The sequence below is a fragment of the Rattus norvegicus genome, chromosome 17, assembly GCF_036323735.1.
Source record: "Rattus norvegicus strain BN/NHsdMcwi chromosome 17, GRCr8, whole genome shotgun sequence".
NCBI classification, from domain to species: Eukaryota; Metazoa; Chordata; class Mammalia; order Rodentia; family Muridae; genus Rattus; species Rattus norvegicus.
The window spans coordinates 59,265,424-59,290,841 of record NC_086035.1 but is presented as its reverse complement, the minus strand read 5'-3'; the positions used below and the strand labels follow the sequence as shown (position 1 = coordinate 59,290,841).

At 43.2% G+C, this 25,418-nt stretch overlaps 1 protein-coding gene across 2 annotated transcripts in view; it reads left to right on the top strand.

Moving 5' to 3' along the window:
* Positions 1-1,306: 1,306 nt before the first annotated feature.
* The window catches only part of Epc1 (enhancer of polycomb homolog 1), a 91,023-nt gene continuing 66,911 nt past the window's right edge, over positions 1,307-25,418 (top strand). Inside the window, exon 1 of one of the 2 annotated variants that reach the window (XM_039095281.2) lies at positions 1,307-1,533. In XM_039095281.2, the coding sequence (XP_038951209.1) occupies positions 1,531-1,533 (3 nt within the window). In that variant the 5' untranslated portion in view covers positions 1,307-1,530. The remainder of the gene's footprint in view (positions 1,534-25,418) is intronic. The other variant, NM_001309462.1, reaches the window with a different exon arrangement.

The following is a 25,418-nucleotide window of genomic DNA, read 5'->3' as shown; positions in this document are numbered from 1 at the left end:
CCCTGTTTATTTTAATCGTCCTGTAATTAACAGCACACCCCACCCCCCCGCGTCTTGTTGTAGACAGTGAGTATGATAATAACCCTAGGTATAGTTTTAAAGGTGCCTATTAAATATTCAGTATATCAGACCTCCGTGTGGGGTGAGTTGAGTGGGTGTGGGAGGGAAGTGTCTTGAAGAATGTGGACTATTCTCTATCTTTTTTTTTTTTTTCATCCTTTGGTATTTTCTTTCATCGTTGGCCCATTAGAAATTTTCTGGCAAGGAATTAATTGCACAGTGGATACATTTAGTTCACACATTTAAGTTATGGAAACACTTTGATATTAGCCGACTTTGGGGACTTTACATTTGCAATTACAAGTGTTGGATTCCTTTAACATTTTTACGTTTAATTTTCAGACTGTATTAGAAAAGCCTGTTTGAAACAGCCCTACTCAGCGCCCAACTAGAAAGAATCGTGTTTCCCAGCCCACTTAATCTGAAAGCCTGCCAAGTTAGGTGAAAGACCTTATAAATATGTAAAACAGGAGGTTCAAATTACAATCAAGTAAATCCCTAATGATTGATGTTCTTTTCAAAACAAAAGAAGAAGAAGAAGAAGAAAAAGAACAAAAAAGAGGGCATTCCCGCTAGCACCAGCAGCAAAGGTTGGTAAGGAGTTCACACTCAAGGGTGTACTTTAGGGCTTAATTTATTTTGAATTTCTACCACTTCCTGGAGGCCGGGTGGAAGGATCCAAAATACTGGGCACCTCAGCCATTTTGTTTGTAGGGCGGAGCGGTAGAACTGGGCCGGCCAGGAAGGGGTTTGAGAGCAGCGTTGAAATGGGAGGGGGTGGGGGAGCTGAATATGGTTTCAACTTATGTCAGGATTCACTCGAGGCTAATGCAGGGACACTCGAGCCGCGTGGTGCTCGCGGCCTCAGGAGGCCCTCGGGAACGTCACACCGAGAACCCACGGATAGGCATCTTTCCCAGCGGCCGCGGCCGCATCCACGTCCCACACGGACGTCTCGAGTGGAGCCCCAACGAGCCGCGCGCAAGGGCGTGCCCAGATGCTCGGAGGACACGGCTGCTGCCATTGTTGTGCTAGTCACTTACTCCCGATCCCCGAGCAAAGTCTGGGGAGCAGCGCTCTCCCGAGCCGGTTTAAAATGGCACAGTCGCGCATTCTTTCCGAGCAGCGGGAGGCGGGAGCGAGGGCGGAGCCCGGAAGCCGCCAGCCAATGGGCGCGCGCGCCCGCCCTCTCGCCCGCCAGCGCAGAGTTGTTAACCCCGCGCCTGCCGCCGCCGCCCGCTCCGCAGCCTCCAGCTTGCTCCATTCCCCCCGACGCCCTCGGATCCTGCGGCTGCCCGCCCCGCTCCGCGCCCTCCATGGACGAAAGTCTCACTTTTGATTTACCAAATATTTTCAGGATGTTTGAAGACCCGTACGCTGCCCGGAGGCTGTTTTTTCTGGACAGCCCAGACCTCAGCCTATATTGTTACAATTTTTTTTTGAGAGCTAGCTGCTGCTTTGCCTACACCGATGGTAAGTTTATAATTTTAAACATTCTTGGCATTACATCCTCGAAAGGAGCACCAGATAAGAGAGGTTTTCATTGTGTTTCTTCTCACAAAACCAATCTTTGTATTTTTCTTTAGCTTCGATCTCTGCACGTTCCACCTAATTTTGTCTGGATAATTTTTTTTTTCCCAAAAGGGGAAAAAATAGTTTTCCTCTCCATTGTTAAAGATAAACATGTATAATGAAAATTATACTTTAATTGCTGTGAACTAAAGGGGAACTCAGATGTTTCAAGATGGACTTTTTTTTGTGTGCCAGGAATGTTGGTAGTGCCAAATATGTACGTATCCTCTTTATAAAAATTATCTATTGCCTAATTTGTCCAGAGTAAATTACCAACAAGCAAACTACCGTTGTAGTTTTGTTTTGGTTTTTTAAAATAGATCTATTGTGATTCCCTTGATGGAATACTTCAGAAAGGAGCTCTGGTATAATGAAGGCGGAGATTGACTAACCGGGTTTAAGTTATGGCTGTTGCTAAATAGTGGCTCTTTTATTGCTGAGCAGACCTAACTTGTGGTCTAGGATGTGATTTCCTTAAAGCTCTTTGTCGATTCGTCTCTGCAGATCTATCTTATTTTTTCTCCGGAAAGCTACATTTGGGAGACATTTTGTAATTTTTGGCATTTTTCTAGTTTTCTTCTTTTTGCACACGGTGGGAGATTTTTTTTTTTTTTTTTTTTTTTTTTTGTTCTGCACTGATCTGTGTTGGTGGCGCTGTAGTGCTCCTCAACAATTTGTCAGTTTTACTAAAAGAAAAAAGGAAGAAAAAAGGTGGGGCAAGATTTTATCTATTATCCTTTAATTTTCGTAGAGAAAGTTCAATTTGGTCAGCAGTGTTATTTAAGTGTTTGCTGTGGACTGTGCACCATGGTGAGAACAGACAATGTCGTCACAGCCAATCCAGGGGACATTATGGACAAGCATTCAGTTGGCAGTTATGTTCCATCTCATCTCATTTATTATCTCTATCGGATTCTTTAATAATAAGCTGTCCTTTGCCCTCTCCTCCATGGATGCTTTTCTTGTCTTACAAAACCATGCCCATTAGCGCCGTTTCAGTATAACAAAACGTTTGTGTATTAGTTCTTTGGACATTGTAAAAGTTGAATTTCATTTTTGAATCAAGGGATTTCTCAAATATGTATTCTGAATCTGTCTTGAGAGTGATCTGGTAGGGTGTCATGTCTGTTTTATTTTGAGCTGCCCCCCTTGGATTGAATTTATAGACAGCCTTGTTTTAAAATGAGCAAATGTTTTTTGTTGTTGGAACAAGATAATTTTTTAAGAATATTGCACACATATTTTTTTACTTAAAAATACTGACATATACATTTCTAAGGAGGTGTTATATCTTTGTTCTTGAGAGTTATCTGATTAGAGACTAAGGGATTTAGGCCCAAAGCCTGCCAAAAACAAAAATATGTCACAATATGACATCGGCTTTACTGGTCTCTGTAAACATTTTAGTTGTTTGTGAAGATGTCTTCAGTTCAAAAAGAAAGTAGGAGGGATCTGTAATTTACCTTGAAATGCATTGTTTACCAAGTAAAGTGAAAACTGAAACAGCATTTGGATTATCTGACTAACAGGTTATGTCTTGAGAGAGTGACTGTCGTGTCAGGAGTCAAGAGTCTTTATTTACTTTGACATCTGTAAATGCCCTTTCCACTGATCCTTTAACAGTCTGGAGTAGAGAATGTGTGAACAGGAGTAGAAATAGTATTTCCTAGAATCTGTTTATCTCCTTCCTTCAACTTCAGAAGAAACAAGCCCAACGCCTTAGATTTTGTTTGTAGCATGCTCAAAAGGTTTGGAAGTATTCACTAGCGTAGTTCATTCTCTCTTTCTTTGTGAAGTCTAAATGCAGCTTCAAGTGTGGCTTCTGACAGTATAGATTATGTATGGAATGAAATACTGCAGGTGTAAATATTGTCTAACCTGGTGATGCTGGAGGCTTTAGCTCTCTGAAGTTGATCATCTGAATAAAATATTCCTTCCGGCACGTTTATTGCTAAAATATTCTGTCCTCCATAATGTAGTGATTTTCATTTTATTTAATTTCTGAAACTAGCTATGGTTGTTTAATGTCACCCCTTTTAAGAGCAAACCCAGCTGGGAAGTCCATCCGTGGCTATGCAGTCCTCTTTGTTCTCCTCCTGACTATTACATCATTGATTATGAAGTAACCATTAGAGTTCAATCGTTACTTCTGAAAATCACTCAGACATTTCTATCACACATACTCTTCTAGATGTGACCTTGCCATCACTGTGGAAGTAAAGAGGTTTAAATCTATGAGGCGAAGATAATTCCCTAGTTTATATTAGTCTCCATTTTCACATGTACCCGCTGCTTCCTCATAGCTCTTGATTCTTTGGGAATTATTTCTTTTTAATTGACAGCATTTTATGATTTAGTGCATGAGTTTGGTGTGGTTACACTCAGAATTATAAAGCCAATTTTTTTATCATTAAAAATCCTTTAAAAATGTAATATATAGAAAACTAATTCTTTTTTTTCATGGCAGCAATTGCTAGATCATGGACAATCAAAAATTAGTCTTTCACAATTTTGCTGTGTCATTTCAAATTGACACTTTTTTGCATATCATTGTGTCAGAGGGAGTAGTGGCAAGTAGCAAAATTGACTTCATTAAAATGCCGTGTGTGTGTGTGTGTGTGTGTGTGTGTGTGTGTGTGTGTGTGTGCGCGCGCACGTACCACCCATCCCTCTTGTGGAGGGAGAGGTTAATGAATGATACAACCAAGAAACAGGTTGTAGGAGGAAGGACACAGAAGACAGGGATAGTCTGCAAGTCAGATTCTAAACAATATACCTCAGAAAAATGAACTTTGAATCCTCAATAATACGAATAAACTGAAAATTACATTCAGACTAATGTACTGAACCAGTATAGTTTCCTAAATCATTGCTATGATGTCATTGGTATTCCTGAGTATTGAGAACATTTCAGATTAGCCAAACCCACTAGGCAGTAGGTAATGGTAGGGGGAGGCAGCAAAGGGAAGAGGCATTTAGAGGCACAGACACAAGATGCCGGACTCACTCGGGGCCAGGCTCTCTTAACTTGGGATAAACTTCTTCAAAGGGAAGAATATCTATACTCTGAATGCCACTTCAATACAGATCTGAAGCTGGATGTTTTAAATGGTGCAGTTTTGTCCTTCCTACACATAGTTCCTGCCACTTGTCTGGTGTTTCTTGGACACGCTGCAGATATTCCACAAATGTAACTCATTGTTCCTGGCATGATTTTACCAAGGAAGGAAAATAATACACAAAATGGGTGTATTGTGTTCTGACTTTTTTTTTTTTTTCATCTTTCCACTATGACCCTGAAATGAAGACTCCAAACAGAGAGTAAGGCAGAGATAAGGATCCCATCCCTGGACAGATACACCCATGCTTTATGCTGGTTGTACAGGGCCCATTTTACCCGGGGTTCTCGTTGTTCAAGGTCTCCCTGTCTCCATCAGTAGTACAAGACGCTGGGTCATGGTAGTGAGAATGAAAGAATCCTTCTCTTGTCTACCTGAAAGTCCAGCATGGCTCCATGTTCTAACGGTGTTTTAAATCTGAGGCCTTAGGTGTGGAATGTTACCATTTGGAGCCATTGGCCATGTGTAATCTCTGGAGGAAGAAAAAAATGTTTAAATTTCAACCTGTTAATATGGCTCTGGCAGTTGTCTTTTTATTAAAGGACCATAGTTGGGACACTGAATACTCACAGCCAGCTTGGGGAAGGGGTGGCTGGCCTTCGTGTTGCAGCTCTAATACAGACAGATGGTACATAACCAGAGAGCCACCTGATGCTGGTTCCCATGACAAAGCGAGAAATGCAACTTCGGCTGATGTCTGTAGGAAAGCACTTGAGAGGGCATCCTGTAGGATGAGTTTGGGGCGTGTCTCTGAGCTCTGTTTGTTAGTTTGTTTATGTGCTTGCTTGCTTGTATTGATCATTAGAATTCAACCTCGAGTCCTAAATGCTTACTTTTTAATATAATTTTTTATGTGCATTGGTGTTTTGCCTCCACACATGTCTGTGGGAGGGCGGAGGATCCCTGGAACTAGAGAGCTGTGGGCCACCATGTGGGTGCTAGGAATTGAACCCAGATTCCCCCAGAAGAGCAGTCAGTGCTCTTAACTGCCGAGCCTTCTCTCCAGCTCCCTAGCCCCTACATGTTTGCTTTAAAAAAAAAAGTTAAGCTGTGGCAACACAAAGACTCAAGACCTCAAGGCCAGCCTGGGCTACAGGAGATTCTGCCTAAAGAAGAAAAGAAAGAAAAGACAAAACAAAGACAACAGCAAAAAAAAAGATAATATATGATGTTTTTTTTTTTAATTAGCTTTGTCCATTTTACTCACATAGCTCTAATTTAAACGTCACCATGTTCAGTATCAACCTTTATAGTAATACAGACCAATAAAATGAGCAACTGAAGACTATTGGAAGCAGCTTAAAATTGTGGATCTAGGTTCTCTCATTGGGATCTGGGGTTCACCAGCTGTGCTAGGCTGGCTGGCAAGAAAACCCCGGGGATGCACCTGTCCCTGCCCCCTCCTCCCATGGCTGAGATTACAGGCACATGGTGCCAAGCCTGGCTTGTCACAGTGCGCCAGTCATCTATCTGAGGACTTGCCCTTACGCTCCTTTTAACATACATTCTTATTTTTAAATCGTCTGCAGATATTTCTAATGCTATAAAACAGAAAATTATAAAAGCAAAACAAATATTTTATGAAGTTAATACATTACGCATCTAGCTAATGCTTAATGTATAAGCGAGTATTAAGCCAGAAAGTCAAATTAGCGTTATTTCTACACAGACGATTGCTGTGATGAGTTGTTTTGTTGTAGAACCTGTTAACTCGTGCTGACTGGGCGTGTCCATCATCCAATTTGTTTTGTGTTAACATAGAACTCTGCCGATAACGACGTTAAAACTAACAGTATTTATTATTTAAGTAATCAGAAGGGAAGCTCTAGGTTTGACTTACTAGCTAATTGGTTTTTATGAACTCTCTTGGGGCTTTCTCTCCTTTGACACTGTGGGTGTTTTCAAGATGGCTGCACATATCAGAGACACACATGTCAGAGTCTAGAAACAGTTTTCAAAACGAGAAGACTGTTTTCACAAAGGGAGACGGCCTTTCGCAGAAACGCTGGACGTACCTTACTTCACTCAGTCACTTGGGAGGTTTGAATGATCACTGTGGTTGTGGCTAGACACAAATGCTTAGAAGGGCGAGCACTCACTACGTGTCCAGAACTCAGTGTTATGAGTTTGGGTTGCTTAGTAAACTCTGTGCACATTCTAGAGTGATGAAGTGTTCACGTTATCTGTCTTCATGGTGACCAGACTGGTCACAGGCCAGCTACTTTCAAAAGGGACAACCGGGACTGCAGAGGTGGCTCAGCAGTTAGGAGTGCTTCCTGCTTTTCTAGAGGAGCCACATCTGATTCCCAGCCCATAGCACATACATAGCAGTTCACAACCACTGTGACTCCCATTGCAGGAAATTTGATGCCCTCTTTTGGCTTCCATGGTCACCCGCACATCTGTGGTACATGTAAACACATGCAGACACACACAAATAAATTCACAATTAATGTTTAGACATGCAGACGCGCGCGCACACACACAAATAAATAAATACACAGTTATTTTAAGAAGGCAATAACAATGTAGCTCTCAAGTCAGGCTTGTGCTGTTCTACAACCAGTATTTTCTCTGAATCTTCACACGAAGTAGAGAACTTAAACTCATTTTTATGGAGGAAAAAGAGAAACTGGCACTCCTTTGACATGACGCACATTACCTAGTAAGTCAGAGTAGAGCCAGAGCTTGTAAGTTTGAGATCAGAGCTTACATTATAGACTCCCCTCTTCACTCCTGCCACATTAGATCATCTGAAAATTTACATTTTGTGAATTGACCTATTTTAAATGCATTGTATAGTATAACTACATAATTCTGTACTGGATTTATTCATTATTTTATAATTGATAGTCATTTCATGGGAGGAGTGATCTTCATTTAGCAGTGATATACATCTGAATTTTTCTTTAAAACTATCTATTTATTGGCTGGGGATTTAGCTCAGTGGTAGAGCACTTACCTAGGAAGCACAAGGCCCTGGGTTCGGTCCCCAGCTCCGAAAAAAAAAGAAAAAAGAAAAAAAAAACTATATATTTACTTATTGCTGTTATTGTGTACATGTGTGGTTGCTACTTTGTACGCAGAAGTCAGACAGCTTTTGGGATGGGGTCTCTCTGTCCACTGGGGTTCAGGAATCAGATTCAGTCTTCAGGCTTACGGCCCAGGCCTCTTACATGCAGCGTGACCTCAGCAGCCCTACTTCTGAAGTTTTCCATGTCGAGTTTGCCTAAAGTACCCTCACTATCAGGCGTATGTGACGAGATTCTATCAGAAGTTGATTTTTACAAATTTATGAAACTTATGAAATTGAATTACATTCCGAAAGCAAAGAAGCCTTGTTGAAGTAGGGAATTCACTACTTACAAAGTTAAGTGCACACAGAGTAGTGGTTTCTACTTTATAACTTTATAACAAGGCCTGATTAGGTTCTAAGATGGCTCATCTCATAAAGCTACTTGATGCACAAACCGGATGACTTGAGTTCCAGCCCCAGAACCTTCATGGTGGAAGAAGAAAATCAACTCCCGAAAACTGTCCTCTGCCCTCCCCTTGTACGCACTCCCTGTGCTGGGTACACTCGTCACCACCACCATCATCATCATCACCATCATCATTATTTTCATCATCATAACAGCATATACAAAGAAAAGAAAAATGAACAGATGTTTTAGTCATTTTCAGCCTCAGGGCGTTTCCTTGGGGGACATTTTCAGGAGGGTTTAGAATACTTTAGGTCAGTAGGTATCAGATTTTGCACCAGAATCACTGGGTGGCTTTGTTAGAACCCAGAGTGCTGAGTATCCCCTGGGTTCTGGCTGCAGGAAGTCCGGGGGTGTCCTATGAGAATATGGTCTTTAAGCCACGTCCACATGACCAGAATGCTCTCTGTAGGGGTTACACCCTTGGAGAACACTGCCCAGGTCAGTCAGGCTATAAGCCATGATGCTTCATTGGGCCTCAAAAGCTGACTCACAAACCGTCATTCAAAACTGGCAGACACAGTGAATGGCCTCACTGAAACACTCAACAAGGACTTGGGTGGAGGGGTGTAAATTCCACAGTCAAATTTGATGGTGATTCATCTGCTGTGTGGCCAGTGTTTGAAAATGTGGCCATGGGGAAATATCCTGGTCTAGGTTGATACTAAGTTTTAGAAATTCATTCTTGTTCTTTCAAACTTTGTTAAATTAAACGTGAAATTTTTAGAATTTTCCAAAAGCTACCCACCATTTACAAATCATTTGGAAATCAGGTAAACACAGTTGGGTTTTCTTCAGTAGGAAGTTGCAGTGGACAGACTCTCCTATCTGGGCCATGCTTCTGGCTGTTCTCAGTCTTGTATCCCACCAACCATGAATAACCCCATTCATGGGTAGGACTCGGTTTCCAAGTGCCCAAGAAAGGGACGCTGTCATTGCCAGTGACCTATATTTAGCCCTGGGACTCAGACTGTCACCACAGATCACTGGAAACTCTCATCTTCCAAGGCAGAGGTCACAGAGCACAGTTGGAAAGCCCTGTATTATGCCAAAGATTGAGGAGGACTTTCCCTGGAGTTTCATCAGCTCGCTTCTCCATTATTATGTACAAGAACATTTAGTTCTAAAGATCTTTGCTTCTTTTTTTTACCTGAAGGGAGGAGGGAAAAGCTAATTCAAAGTCCTTACCTTCCTCAGAAGCCAGTATAACCTTTGTCTATCCTTCCATTCATCCAGAGGACTTGTTAGGAAAATGGTGTGAAGAACCTCAAAGAGGTGTGACTAGTGAGGCCTCAGAAGAGTAAGACAGTTCAGCAGCTAGGTAGGTGCTAAGTCTCATGATCTGAGGCCAATTTCTGGGACCTACGTAATAGAAGAGAAAACCAACTCCCCCAAATTCTCCTCTGACCTCCACATGCAGGACATGGCGCCTACTGATACAGATACACATACACAAATGTGCAAATTATATATATATAATCTTCATATATATATGATATTTGATATATGATATATAAAATATATAATGATATTTGATATATGTATCAAATTATATAAAAAAATCTTCATATATAAAGAAAGATTCGTTCAGTACCATTTAGTCACAGACTCAGCTCATCTAAAATGGTATAAAATTTACATGCTGTGCGCTCCAGTGAGCTAGTCCGATCACCACACGGCACCTATGTACACTTAAATTTGAAGTAATTAAACTTGAAAATTCTAATTTCTCAATCAGACTATCTGCATAGCAAGTGGTCTACTTATTAGTAGCTTCTATTTTGGGCAGCACAGACTGAACATTTCTGATGTTCTAGAAGATTCTATCAGGTAACCCTGGTCCAGAATATACCTAGATCCTCCAAACTACATGGCAGGCTTATTATCCTCTTATCCTAGAGCCTCTCAGCACTGCCTGTGTATGTGCATGTGTTTATCCATGTATGTGCTGTGGTGTTGAAGACGGAGGCCAGAGCCTCCTCATGCTTGCTAAGCAGGCACTTTACATGTGGACTACACCAGCCTCTGTCTACACATGGCTTCACCTAGGAAATTCTGAGTTAATTGATCTGCACTGGACTGGGCATAGGGTCTTCCTCAGCTATTCCAGATCCCTAATCCAAAGCTGAGGATCTCCGAGTTAGATCAGCAAGTTAGCTACTGAAGGAGGGTGAGGGCACACTTTTAATTCCCAGCATTTGTGAAGCAGATGCAGGTGGGTCTTCATGAGTCAAGGCCAGCCTGGTCTACACAAGTGAATTCCAGGACAGCCGAGGACACAGAGAGAGCAAAACAACAAAACAACCCAAAGTGCTAGTGAAGCCAGCCATGGATCCGGAACTCTGGAGGGCTGGGGGTGGACTAGTATTGCTGCCCTTACCCCATTTCCCAAAAGCTCGAATCCTAGGAGCTGAAGGGTATCTAAAGTAAATAGATTATAACTGCACAGTGTGTCAAGGGAAGCAGTAAACTAGGGAAGAGAACACATTGATATTCATCCTTTCTATCCAGGAAGCACGTTTGGATTCTTAAGAGAGCCTTACATACTTAAGAAATGTAACTTATAAATAGGGCGAGTCTCCAGTTCCCCTTAATATGTCAGTGCTACTTATAAACTTAGCAGATATTCTGCTTAAAAGTGCAGTGAGCGGACCACCCAGTCCCCTGTCAGCCAGTCCAAGTCCTTTCGATGCAAGTACCTAGGAGCCAGTTGTGGGGCAGGCACCTCTAATCCTAGCACGTGGGAGGTGGAAACAGGGGGATCAGGTGTTCAAGGACTACCTCATCTTTGTAGTGAGGGAAAGGCGGGACATATCAGATCCTGTTTCAAAAGGTGAAGTGCTTACTGTGCTTCATGTATGCATTTGGTCTTCCTGGTTTGCGGCACGCACAGAAACAGTTACAGCCTTATGTACAGCCCTGGAAGGTGCTTCCGCCATGACTTCCAAGCTTTCTGGGGTTTGAAATTTTAGTTACAAGACAGCTATATCCTTGTCTGGGGCTTTCATGGCCATGCTGAGTCTTCCCAGTTCCCACTGTGTTTTTAAATTTAAAAGACAATCCAGGAGCCTTTATGAGTTAAATATTGACCTGCCTTTACCTGTTTTTAAAGAAGATTAAAATCGCTCTTAAATTTTATTTTGACTGTTTGAGACATTCTCACTGTCTCAAAGCTTGGCTTGGGCTGACCTCAAAGCTCTCAAGTTCCTGCCTCAGCCATGTGCCACCACATTTGACTTGGATTAGAATTTTTATGCTCCTCCCACAAGTAACTCTGATCAATTAACAGATATTTGGGTTTTGCATTTCTTTCTTTTCTTTTTCAACGGTGACTTTTTATTTTATTTTATTTTTTTTTAAAGATTTATTTATTATATAAGTTACACTTGTAGCTGTCTTCAGACACACCAGAAGAGGGCATCGGATCCCATTACAGATGGTTGTGAGCCACCATGTGGTTGCTGGGATCTGAACTCAGGACCTCTGGAAGAGCAGTCAGTGCTCTTAACCACTGAGCCATCTCTCCAGCCCCAATGGTGACTTTTTAAAAAGATACATTTATTTTATATGTGTGTGTACACAGTCTCTGTCTTCAGACACATCAGAAGAGGGCATCGGATTCAGAAGAGGGCATCGGATCCCATTACATGAGCCACCATGTGGTTGCTGGGAATTGAACTCAGGATCTTTGGAAGAGCAGTCAGTGCTCTTAACCTCTGAGCCATCTCTTCTGCTCGAATTTCTTAATCTTTAGAAATACACAGCAGTCTTATAGCTAAGCCTCAAAGACCTTTAAACATGGCAGGAAGCCATATGGCTTTACCCTTTGTCTTGTAAACAGTCAGGCCTTGCAGATGTGACACATACTTGGCGGTCTCTGGACGTCTCGTGGGGCTTTGTCTGACCATATGGCCATATTTTCAGAGTTCCTCTGTTAACAACTGTCTTAGTCAGGGTTTCTATTTCTGCACAAACATCAGGACCAAGGAGCAAGCTGGGAAGGAAAGGGTTTATTCAGCTTACACTTCCACATTGCTGTTCATCACCAAAGGAAGTCAGGACAGAAACTCAAGCAGGTCAGGAAGCAGGAGCTGATGCAGAGGCCATGGAGGGATGTTACTTACTGGCTTGTTTTCTTAGAGAACCCAAGACTACCAGCCCAGGGCTGGCAATACCCACAATGGGCTATGCCTCTCCATCCTTGATCACTAATTGAGAAAATGCCTTATAGCTGGGTCTCATGGAGGCATTTCCTCAAGAGAGGCTCCTTTCTCTGTGGTAACTCCAGCTTGTGTCAAGTTGACACACAAAACCAGCCAGTACAATAAGGTAATAAAGAAAAAAACTGACCAGACCCCTCCCATGCAAATGAGCATCTCCTTCGAACTTCTCTCCCTAGTTTTTTTTTTTTTTTTTTCTCGGAGCTGGGGACCGAACCCAGGGCCTTGTGCTTGCTAGGCAAGCGCTCTACCACTGAGCTAAATCCCTAACCCCCTCTCCTGAGTTCTGAACTGCACCCTTTACACCTGGATTAGGTTAGGTCATCACCGAGAGCCTCAGTTTCCTGAGACAGGTGCTATTGCCAACCTCACATTACCATGTGGTACCTGCTCTCAGCTCTTTAATGGCAAAGTCAAAAACACCTCCCCACATTCTCCATAGTCACTGTAACAGATTATCGGAGACAATTAGCTTATAAAGATATACGAGAGCTATTGACTCCAGGTTTTAGAAGCTCTGGTCTGTGACTGGAGACCTGTCACTGCTGAGGTGCCAGGAGTGACAGTGAGGATCTTGGGACAGAGCAGATCCACTCACTTCACAACCAGGAAGCAAAAGAGAATTAGGGAATGGGCCTACCTCATGAGACTGCCTGCTGAGATCTAAATCTTCCCACCTGATCCGACCTCCCAAAAGCTTCATCAGGTACCCATCGCACCACCATTAGACCAAAGGTTTAATAACTAGGAAACCTGAGCTCCAGGAGATAAGGTGGGCATTAGAAGATCACCCCATGTCTGAGAACTTGCCTACCTTGTGTGAGGGCTTGAGTTCAAGCCCAGTCCCCACCCTCACTCACATTGCCTCATTCAAACACATGGGATATCAGTATTGTAAGAGCTCCTGGGGTGGAGTGCTGTCTTCTCCAGTTGCTTTACAGTGGTGGACTGGGAAGATGGCTCAGTGAGTAAGAACATGTACTCTGCAAGCACCAGGACTGGGTTCGAATCCCCACCACTCATATATAAAAAAAGCCAACATACCTATAACCACAGTGTTGGGGGCTGGAAACAAGTGGTTCCTGAGAGGCATTCCAGCCATCCAGCCTAGCTCAATGACAAGTTTCGTGTTCATTCAGAAACCCTGTCTTAGATCAATGGGATGGAGAGTTAGAGAGGAAGACACCCAACATATTGTTCTAGCCTCTGCATGAGTACGCTTGGCTGCTCACCTGTGTAGACTTCGGTGTATCTCTCACATTAAAAACAAAACAAAAACAAAAAAACCTGCTGAGGATTACAGAGAAAGCAAAAAAGGCAGGGTTGGGAATGGGCCGACTTTGCAGAGAAGGCAACTTTTGCATGGACCCCTGTGTTGTGGGTGGACTTTGCTCCTGAAGAAGTTGCCAAGAGGACAGACATGCCAGGTAAAGACGCCACGTGGACATAGGTAAGGCAGAACAAGGCCTTTGGGAAGAGCTAGAACATGGTGGGACTGGCTCTTGGAATCTCTCAGTGCCCCCAGGACAGTGAGAAGGTTAACCCACGACATGGTAGAGGCAGAGGAAGGAACGGCCTGCGTCTGTTAATTTGCTCACCCCTGGCTAGGGAAAGGAGAGCTTCAGCAGCTTCCACCCCCCATCAGTTTTGGTGGGAGAGCAAAGAGGTCGGAGGGTTTGAGACAGGTTTCAGTGAATGTGGGCACAGGGCAGCAAGGAGCAGCAGGGCACTGAAAGGTTGGTAGAATTTGTAGGTTGTTTCCATAGCATTTTCTGCCAACCGCGAGTACATTTCTAACAACTTATATTAATACCAGTATTCTTTCCCCAGAATGAGTAGAAATTAACAGGCAGTGAAAGAACAGCTTGCCTGTGATAGGCTAGCAGCATTGCTGTTTATCTTAGAGGACAGAAACCGCTCTGTGAATCATTTCCTCTCAAATCTATAGGAGGCCAGAGCTTCACACAACAGTTTCAACTGGAAAGCAGGCACACACACACACACACACACACACACACACACACACACACACACACAATACTAAGATTTTGCCTTTTTAAATGGATTTCATGGCATGCACATGCGAATACAAATCTTCTCAGGCAAGAAGAGCTCATCAGTGCCCTGGAGCTGGAGTTCCAGGGGCTTGTGAACTTCCTGATGTGGGTGCCAGGGACTGTAAATCAGATCTTCCTGAAGGGCAGTGTCCTCTCTTAGCTGCTGAGCCATCTCTCCAGCCCCAGGTCTTTTATTTTCCAATACTCAGCTGTGCTGTTAAAAGGCAGTGAGTGGGTGTGGTGGCACTGGAATGCGAAACTGCAGACAAACAGTGAACTGAGCTGGATGACGTAACTAATTCCAGCAGAGAGACGTGGTAACCGGAGGCCCGAGGCCAGCTTCAATTATGTGAGATTCTGTCTCAAAACAAATCATTCGATTTTAAATTTGAATGTACTTATTATTTTACATACCAAATACATAGAATTTTTAAATCCCAAATTTGTAGCTAGCCGAGTTTTTGAAGTCATTTTTGTCTGTTTCATACAGAGTCTCTCTTTGTAGCCCAACACAGCATTAAGTTAGCACACTTGAATCTTCAGTTCCCTCTCTCCCCACCTCCACCCACCCCTCTCTGCTATTTTCTGTTTCTCCCCTCCTCTTTCTTCCTGATTCCTAGTGCCCTGCCCATGTTTGGAGTCTGTAATCACTGTCTGCTTGCCTTCACATTCTGTACCTTGTTTTCATATTTACCTTATTGTGTATACTGCCTCCCATGTGCATCGATGTGCCTCACATTTATCTCTTTAAAAGACCAAAACAATAGTGCCTGACTATTCTATGACTGCTGAATATTGACTTCTGTCTTCATTAAAGAAAACCAGGAAGAATAAATCCATTTTTGGGCTAAGTTGCTATAAGTAGATTACTTTGTATATTTTTGAACTATTATCCATATGTTTTATTTCAACAAATAATTCTGTAATCTGGAAGCATAAAGATAACAAGCTAAGCCTTTCAAAATAGGCTTAATGTAGCCTGCTTTCGCCAAGGTCAAATACATGTTTTTCTTTGTCCTCTCTCACGAATCATAATACAAAGCTGGCATGGGGTAGGGGCTTGGAAAACAAAATCAGCTCATGAAAACTTAGTTATATAAAACCAGTTATATAAACCATAACCAGGCTCTCTGTGCAGACTTGAATAGATTCTTTATACATATAACACGTCAAATAGCTAAACTGGTTGAGGTATCCCTGTCATTGTTGGTTGCTAGACTATACTCCTGTGTTAATTATTTTCTAAACCTACTACAGTGACGGTCTCCATCCCCTTTCAGAAAACGTATCACACAGTTGCAGATTTTGCCCTCCCCCAGACAATTTCAGTGTAGGCCTTTGTTACGTAGTCTGTCTCTCTTCATGTTAATCCTTCTTCTCTAGTGTCAAGGTATGTTTGCAAGGTGCTTGGGTTCCTCAATTCACATGTGGTCACACTTAGCACAAAGCTTCGTCTAGGTAGACTACAGGAGCCTTTTATGGCGCAGTGAGTATTGGCTTGCAAGAGACCCTGGTTCTGACCGCAGTGCTGAAGAAAAACAGAAAAGGGAAACCCTTTCACTTCCTGCCAAGTGTTAGAAGTCCCTAGCAGAGCACCACTCCCTCGACTCAATGCCAAGGGAGCATTGAGCATTCTGGGATTTATTTATTCTTGAGATTCTGACTAGTCTTTGTCTAGTATGTAGATATACATACTATCAGGAAATACAGAAGACATAGCTTCATTACAAATCACATATCTCAAAAACTTTATAATTCTTTTACTCATAATTAGTGTGTGTGTGTGTGTGTGTGTGTGTGTGTGTGTGTGTGTGTGTGTGCGTGCGCATATAGCCTGACCCATATGCAGAGGTCAAAGAACAACCTTGTGGGTTTGTTCTCTCCTTCACCTTTATTCCCAGGGTAAAGCTCAGGGCAGTAGGCTCCCGTGGCAAACGCTACTCACTGGGTACCTCACTGGCATCTTTGGGTGGGGGCACGAGCCAGGGGTTGAGACATCGATTCAATGTGTAGCCTTGCCTGTCCTGGGACTCACTCTACACTAGGCTGACCTTGAACTCACAGAGAGCTACCTGCCTCTGCCTCCCGAGTGCTGGGATTAAAGGCATGTGCCAGCACTGCCTAGCCCCTAAACATCTCTGGTTACCTTTTTTTTTGTTTGTTTTTTTGTTTCTTAAACAAACCAGAGTTAAATATTTTATTAAAGTATTTTAACACAGGTACAAACACAGGGTTAGAAGAAAAATGTACTCAAAGAAAGTCAGGCATATTTGAGAACGTGGGCATGGCTTCTCAGAGAATAGTCAACTTTGCTTAGCTTGTTCTATACTTAAAGTTTTTTCATCTATCATTTTTTTCTGTCAAGTGTGGGAGACTAGAGACAATCATAAAATTGAAGAAGCAGCATCAAGAACTCATCCTTTTCAGAGCTGAGGATATGAGAACCCAGGAGGTGGAGGTCAGAAGCAGCCTGGGCTGGTTGTAGCTCAGAGCGTTAGTGTGGTGTGAACAAGGCTTCTGGTTTGGTTCCCAGCAGCGCAGGGAGAGGGAGGAAGGAGATCACGCATGCTGGCTGTCAGCAGAGTACTGGAGCTCAGCTCCTTTAAAATAAGACGCTCATGAGTAACCATTTGATACAAGAAAGCTGGCTCATTATGGATTAAATTTTAGCTTATCATGAGTCAGTTCTAAAAATGTAATGTGGCTGAAAATGCTTTTTGCTTTTTTAGACTGAGTTCTTGAAACACAACAGGAGGCGGCAGCACTATGAAATGCTCTCTTATATTTTTATCTTTACTTGTATTTGTATGTATGTTTTGTCAGCGCGTGCCTGTGTACCACATGAATGCCGTAATTACAGAGACGAGAAGAGAGCATCAGACCCCTTGATTGGTGGTCTCCAGCCCTCATGGGTATTGAGGGTGGAGCTTGTGTCAGTGGTCATCGCAGCTGGGAAGGAAGGGTGAGCAGCCCTCCGAGTACCACAGCTGAGCAGGAATGCTGTGTTCTCTCACGATTGAAGCTAATTACGGAAGACTTAGTGGCTAGAGAAGGCGCCTTCGTCCACTTTCCTTTCATAGGGAATCTTTTAAACAATTTTACTAATTTTAAGACTCCCCACTCCCCTTTTGAATTTATCTTGCCGTGTTCGTCCTTGGACTGTAGAGAAGATATTACGCCAGGCGCATTTGTACATAAGTGCTCACCCGTGTTCCTCTAAGGCCGGCCTACCCTTCCTTCCCAGCCGCTATGTTGGAATAGACTGCCCTTCCTTATATCAGTGTGGCACTTTGGGACTTGTAGAGATTGTTCGCACTGTACTGTCTCATTTGTTCTGGCTAATCATCTAAAAGGAGAGAGACTGAGTATTCATTCCGTCCACCGTTTGTGTGAGGTCATACTGCTCAGAAATTAATCACTTCTGGAGAGCAGTTGTGTTAGTCGAATGAGGGCCAGAACAGATCACCTGTGGAAGTCAACAGGAAAGACATTCTCGAGGTGGCAGCCCATGGTAGCTTGCCTCAGTCGGTGCCAGGTCTGTGCACTGTGCACCATGCATTGTGCATCGTGGTTGTGCGTGTGATGGAGTTCAGCTGCTCATTTACGGCTGTCAGGAAGCAGAGGGAAAGAAGGAATTCGCTTTTACAATAAATCCCCTTTGCTCACAAACCCATTAATGTATTATTAGTCAGTGAGGTCAGACCCTTATTCCAGCACTCTCGTCTGAATGCTGTCGTCTTGGGGACTGAGGTGTCCACCCAGAAGCTTTTCGGGAACATTTACGGTTGAGACTGGGAGAGTCGTGGTAAATATAGATAATAGATTGGGATCCGGATCTTCAACCCAGGAGGCTACTGTTCCTTCCTGTGCCCATTGGTGTTTTAGATGCAAATGATTACTTACCATACTGTCCCTGAGGCAAACAGCAGCCTGCCATGTCAGGAAGCTGGTAGCCTGGGGAGTTTTACCCCAGTAACTCTGGAAGCTTTGGGTAGGGAGCTTGAGTGGTCATCGGATTATCTTTGATGGTTGATTACCTGGCAGTGAGGTGAAAAGAACAAGGGGTGCTCCTCAGCAAGCCTTGCCTCCCTGACTGCTAAATGGAAGGAAATCAAAAACCCCAACCCCTGTAGACTATGCTTCCATAGGCTGGTTCTATAAATATCATGTAGGTGTTTGGTTGGAGGACTTTCTTGTTTCTCTACTTAAAAGCAGTTGAGTCCCTTACAGACACTATTCTCTTTCATGCCAAGCATACAGAAAGTAAACTATGAAAGTAAGCTGTGAGTGTGTGTGAGTGTGAGCCGTGGTGATTGGACGCTTGCCTGGCATGTGTGAGGCCCAGGTTCAGTACCCTGGCAGTAACAAGGAATAAAGCGTGGGAAGTAAAATTATTACAATACCGATGTCCTTTAAAAATGGGTCCTGTGAAGGTGGGCACTATGACGCACACTCATAATCTCAGAAATATGAGGATGAAGACCACAAGTTGGAAGCCAGCCTGAGCTAGAGAGTTCTAGGCTAGCCTGATCTACATAGTGAGACCTTGTCCTGGGGGGGTTGAGGGGGGGGGAGATGGGTAGGTGCACTGGCTGGCTTGGGCATTCTTTTTCCATGAAGTATTTCATCAAATCCTTGGAGAGCCTCACCGATAGGTTTATGATTCTTAGATTTTGAGATGGGAAGGAACAGTTCCAAGGGCAAAGCAGTTTCCAGAGTTCACTTGAGAAGTTTGAGGATTAAATACAGCTGAACTTTCTTTAGATACAGGGTTTTAAGGATAAAAATATTACGGAGCATTTCAGTCTGCTCAGCTCTAGTTTCTATAGGAATTCTGACCAATTCTTTAAATGGCTTGGTTAGCATTTTTTATTATCAGGATAAAAATCTTTATCAGGTACTAGAGAGGTGCTCAACGGTTATGAATACCTGCTACTCCTTTAGCAGACCCCAATTCAGTTCCCATCCCCCATGTTTAGTGGGTCATAACTATCTCTAACCCCAACTTTAGGGGGTCTACAGATGCCTCAAACCTTCAGGTGCCTGTGTACTCATGCTCATACCTACAACTAATGGTAACAACAGTACTCTAGAGCGATGTGGATTCTCAAGCCTTTTCGGTTTGTGTGTCAGGCATCTTAGAGCAATAAGATGTTCCATTTCTTTGAGCTGTCATGACTAGAATTTGCCAAAGTGTGCTATAGACATTCAGACACACTTGAGATACATTGTATTAAGTACCCCATTTCTTTCTGCAGGATGCCTATGAGCTTATCCATCAGGGACCCACAGTGTTTTCAAAGGGCAAGAAATAATTTGTAGTATTTTCCAGGCTTATTAGCTTATGTAGTCACTTATTTCTTCAGCCCAAAGGCTGGAACCCAGGAACTTTAGCATGCTAGAAAAGTGTTCACACATCCAGTTCCTACTGGTATTTTATATACCTATATGGCTCTTACCTCAGTATCATGTGTTATAAAACAAACTTTTGGAAAATGTCAAATTAATATATGGAAAGAAATGATACTATTTAAGATCGAGTTTTTCAAGACTACTCAGATAAAGAATAGTTTGTCCACTTTAATTTTTATAGACATAGAATCATTTTTATTCGGAGAACTATAGACATTTAATCTCTTCTGTCTTGAACTATGGCAGTTTAAATCATTTTCTATCATAGGTGTTCTATTAAGATTGGATATGTCTTTCTGTTTGTTTGTTGAGACAGAGTCTCTCAATATAGTCATGGCTGTTCTGATACTCTTTATGTAGCCCAGGCTGACCTCAGACTCACAAAGATCCTCCTGCTTCTGCTTCCTAAGTGCTGAGATTAGTGGCATGCACCCCCACACCTGGTCTTACATAATAAACAAAAGTTCTTTATAATAAACAAAAGTCGGTGTACATAAAGAGTCCTTTAAGAGGACAATGCTTTAAAAAGCTAGGTACATACTGTTAGGCTGTGCATAGGATACAGAGGCAGAAGGTAGCAAGTTCGAGGCCAGCTTAGGCTACACAGTGAGACCTTGTCTGAAAAACAATCAGACATTTTTAAAAGAATATTTAGAGATAAGGGAGCAAGCCCAAATTCTACGGAGATACAATGGCCATGAAAAGATAGAGGTAATGTCCTCAGTAGCAATACGGAGTGTGTCACTGTAAGACAAGCAAAGAAAAAGTCAAACCAAAAATGAACAAAGCCAGCCCTAAACGATTGGGTGACATGAAAGCAAAAGATGTTAACCTTGAGAATAGATCAATTAAACAAACCTATTGGGACATCTCAGGCTGCCAGCTCAGCACTACTTGTCCTGGGTTTGAGCTTATGAGTCTCATGTTTGCGAAACTCAAAATCAGATCTGGATGTGAATCCTACCTCTCAGTAACTCCTGAAGGCCGACAGGCCTGTGGTGTGGTAGCGTGTACATCTTCGAACCAGAAAAAGGGTGGACTGAGAAGGTGTGCATGTGTGGAAAGCACCCTTGTAATGTGAGGTGCATCATGAGGATGAAGACTGGGCGCCTCAGGCTAGGGCCTCACCTGAGCTCCAAGGTGGTGTTATTCCTTTTGGCGGGTGAATTAATAACTCTTCTTGTTGCTATGACAAAATAGCAGACAGAAGCACTTAGGGGAGGAATGATTAAAGGGGAAAGGTCAGTCTTGGTGGCAATTTGATGGTGGTAGATGAGTTTATGGTAGTGGGAGCTTTGGTACTCTTCGGGAAGCAGGGAGCCCCAGTGGGAGCCAGGCTAGTGTTGAATCCTCAGTGCCTAGCCCTAAGGCCTTATGTTTGCCAGCTCAACCCCATGTCTAAAGGTTCTACAGTTTCCCAAAATAGCACCACACTGCCTTAGCCCAGGTCCGTGGCATTGCCTCCCTGCCAATAATAAAGAAATAAACATTTAAGAAAATCATATGGGAGGGCACTTGGAAATGGCTTGAAATCTTGCTTGGCTTTGGCCCTCCAGATGCAAGACTTACAGCGTCCAGGTACCACAGCCGGTCCTTCCTCCAGCTCTCCTGTCAACCCACCAGCCTGTTTGCACAAAGCACCCTATAGGAAGGATTCTGTGCTCCCTGGTTATCTTCTCCTCCCTTAGTTCTAGTGAGCTCAACTTCGCCCACCCCTGGCTCTTCTGGCTCTGCTGTCTGGACTCCTGATGCTCCCTGGGCCTCTGTCCTCTTTGCTCTTCTCCTGTCCTGTCTCTCCATGACTCACTTCTGACACCTGCAGTCTCACTCCGTGCGTTTGGAATCATCACTTTCTCTTCCCCCCTGTGAACAGGACCGGGAACTGGATGCAGAGTGCATATGCAGGTGTCGGTCCTCAAATTAAAAAAAAAAAAAAAATCAGTGAAACCGGCGACAAGCAACACTCCATTTCACTACAGTTAGCGCACTTGATGACAAGAAAGGTAATTCTGTACCCGGGGATAGAAAGACGCCAGAAAACTTCCCATTCTGTTGTAGAAGCAGTAGCAATTCACTGTAACCCCGCCTTCTCAAGGGCTGGCTCAGCTCCCAGCAGTCCACCTGATTGGTCGTTGCTTTGGTCATTGCTCCCTGGCAGCCCTTTTGTTCCTTGAGATTTTACTCCCTTCTGGGCCACGCATACCTACCTACCTTCCTGACTCGGGCGTGTGTGTGTGTGTGTGTGTGTGTGTGTGTGTGTGTGTGTGTGTGTGTGTGTGTGTGTGTGGTCGGTGTGTCTGAGTGTGTCTGAGTGTTCACGAGCGCGCCTTGGGACATGGTGTACAGGCTGTGGGTCTCATCTTCTCAGGATCGGAAGGTGTCCAGCAGAAGCTGGTCCTTTGGAGCTCAGGTTCTTTCTCCTGCTCTGCCTTCATCCTTCCTGGAGACCACACCTCATGTGAGCGCCTGAGCAGGCTGAATGGATCAGCAATACTTCACACGACTCATTTGAGATACACTCTGCCAACTATTTTGAACACAGACAGTTTAATTCTTACATCTTTTTACAACTTTCCAATATGGAATTTTATTATTCTAGACACCTAGTTGTTCATGACATAGCCATGACTTAGAACAGAATTCTGGTCTCTGTTAAATACTAAGTCACTACTATTTGAACTCAAGTTTCAGTGGTTTCCAACTCAGGGTTTCCACCACTTCTCCAGCTGTGATGAGCAAACTCCACGTCAAAATGCCATCCGAGTCTTCACTGCCTGCCTACAGGGTGAGCAAACACCCCATGGCTTATAGGAGCTGAAGGGACACATCTTAAACTTATTTAGCCACTCGTAGTGGGATAGAAATTCTCAATTTTGACAAAAATCTGTGTGGTAGTAAGTAAAGTTTGTATAACTTTAGAATATATAGTATATAACTTTACACGGTAAGATATCCTAAAGGAGTTTTATTGTTGTTATTGTTGTTTGTTTGAGACAGAGTTCCCTGTGTAGTCCTGGCTGTCCTGGACCAGGATAGCCTTGAACTCACAGAGATCCCTTGCCTCTCTGCCTCTTGAGTTCCAGGATTAGAGGTGTGTGCCACCACTACCTGGCTGAGTTTTTTGTTGTTGTTGTTGGTTTTTTTAATGTTCATATTGGGTATGACTTCATGACATTTTTAAATTGTAGGCATAAGTCACAATTTTGAGAATTCGGCATGTAATTATGATTTCTGGGAGCAATACAAACTGTCATATTTCCTTTCTAGCATTTTCTAGGTTAAAAACAACAGCAACAACATCTTATAGGGTTCCCAGTCTGTATTTTAAGTGTTATGTTGGAAGAATTATTTACTGCCATTTCTTAGGTGGCTTAGAATGAAAATGAAAGGACCAACAAGGGGAATCGTTGCCTTAAGCAAAAGCATGTTCATTCAGTACTGCTGCTTTTGCACTGTGCTCAGTATCAGCATTCTCGTTTAGGCCATTCATATTTAAAGATGTTATTTTCCAGCTGGGCAGTGGTAGCACATGCCCTTTATGTCAGTACTCAGGAGGCAGATCTCCCAGTTTGAGGCCAGCCTGGTCTACAGAGCAAATTTCAAGACAGCCAAAGCTACACAAGAAACCCTGTCTCAAAGGAAAAAAAAAGCTAATTTTGTATTTCCCCAATGTATACAGTAACAGCATCTGCCCCTGAGAGGTCATATGTATTGTGTTTTCTCATTTCTCTCGCACAGACTGCTTCACCCTAGCTCTGAATAAACTATTAGTAAATATTTATTAAATGCTTTTGGGAATGAGGAAGCTGGACATCTGCTAACTAAACTGATATTATGATATTTATAATTCTGCTGTTTTATCAAGGAATTTAACTCTTTGTGTTACTCTTCATGCTCGGCCTTATGTCTTCCTTCTTGTGAGTAAGACGATTGTCCTGAGGTTAAACCCTTCTGCCATTTTTGGCTTTTAGTATAAACATGTCCAAATCTCCCCCACCTTTCCAAAGAACAAAACCCTTGACCCATCTCGCTCCTCTCTGCCATCCCTCCTTCCCCATTTCATGTCTTCTCTTCTCCATTTAATCTTCTGAGACTTTAAAATCAGACGCAGAGATTCTGTTCTAACCTCCATATTCTCACCAGCTTCTCTAACCTGACAGACACATCAAATGGGACTGTCGTGGAAGCAGTGGAGTGAGCATGGAGTATGTGACAGGCATTATTCTTGCTGTTTGAAAGTGGAGTTGACTTCAGTGAAAGCACAGTTCAGGTAGGCTTAAGGACGGTTGAGCTCACCTAATTGTTTGTTTTTCGGATTGTAAAAGTGCATTTAGATGAATTAAGTTTCACAGAGGAGTTGATACTGAGTTGGATTTTGAAGGATAGTAGAATTTATCTTAGATTGATCTTGTGGGGGATACCTAGCACTTGGGAGGCAGAGACAGAAGGATGGGGAGTCCACAGCAGCCTGAGGTACACAGGGAACAGGTATCTCAAAAACCAGGGGCAAGGGCGGTGATCTATGAAAGTGAGTGCAGAACTGGACCTAGAGTGTGAGGCCCAGTTCCATCCTCAGTGCCATGAGAGTGCATTTGCGTCTGTGAACTGTTCTGGGTGGGCCAGGGCACATCATCAGTGCTTTTCATGGGTCCTTCCATTCAGTCCGCAAGACGTTCTTGTAAGAGGCTTTCAGAAGACAGTCTGGAGCCGAACAGGAAGGTAGAAAAGCATGGATCAGACACTGGAAGCAAGAGAGCTGTGCTGTCTCCTGGAGTTGACAAGACTGATCTGTCCCATTGGAGTGCTCAGCTTTGGAAATTATATGTTAGCATTACAGAAGGCCTTAACTCCCATATCAAAGCCAACTTTAGCTTCCCTCATGGGCAAAATACAGAACAATTATGGACATATTGGTTGAGTAAAGAAACATGGGTTTCAGGAAAATTGACCTGTGGCATGTACTATGAAGCCCCACTAAAGGCGCACCCTAAATTGTGCTCATTATATCAGGATGACAACATTATAAGTAATTATTATTTCCATTGATTGAACCTTGCACCTCCTGGGGTGATGGGGGGAGGCTGAGGAAGGGAGGACTGACAGGATACAAAAGGATAGTGACCCAACACTTGTATCTCAGGGGGTGGAGACAATTTGTGAGTTCCAGACCAGTCTAGGCTATATATCAAGACCCTGTCTCAGAACAAACAGCAAAAGCACCTCTAATCCACTCCAAAGAGACTCGCATCTTTTTACTTTCTCCTGTACACTGTCCATTCAAATTCCCACCACTTCTACTGGATAGTTTTGTAGCAGGATTGTTGCAGGAGTGTCCTGCTATCCCCTGGCTGAACAATTCTCCATTTTGTGCATACCTGGCAGCCGCTCTTCACTCTGGCTTGTTCCTGTAGCTCAGCTCCTCTACAAGTACCTGTCTTTCTGATACTGCTTCATGTCCCCTTGGCATCTGTCTTATTCAGGGTTTCTATTCCTGCA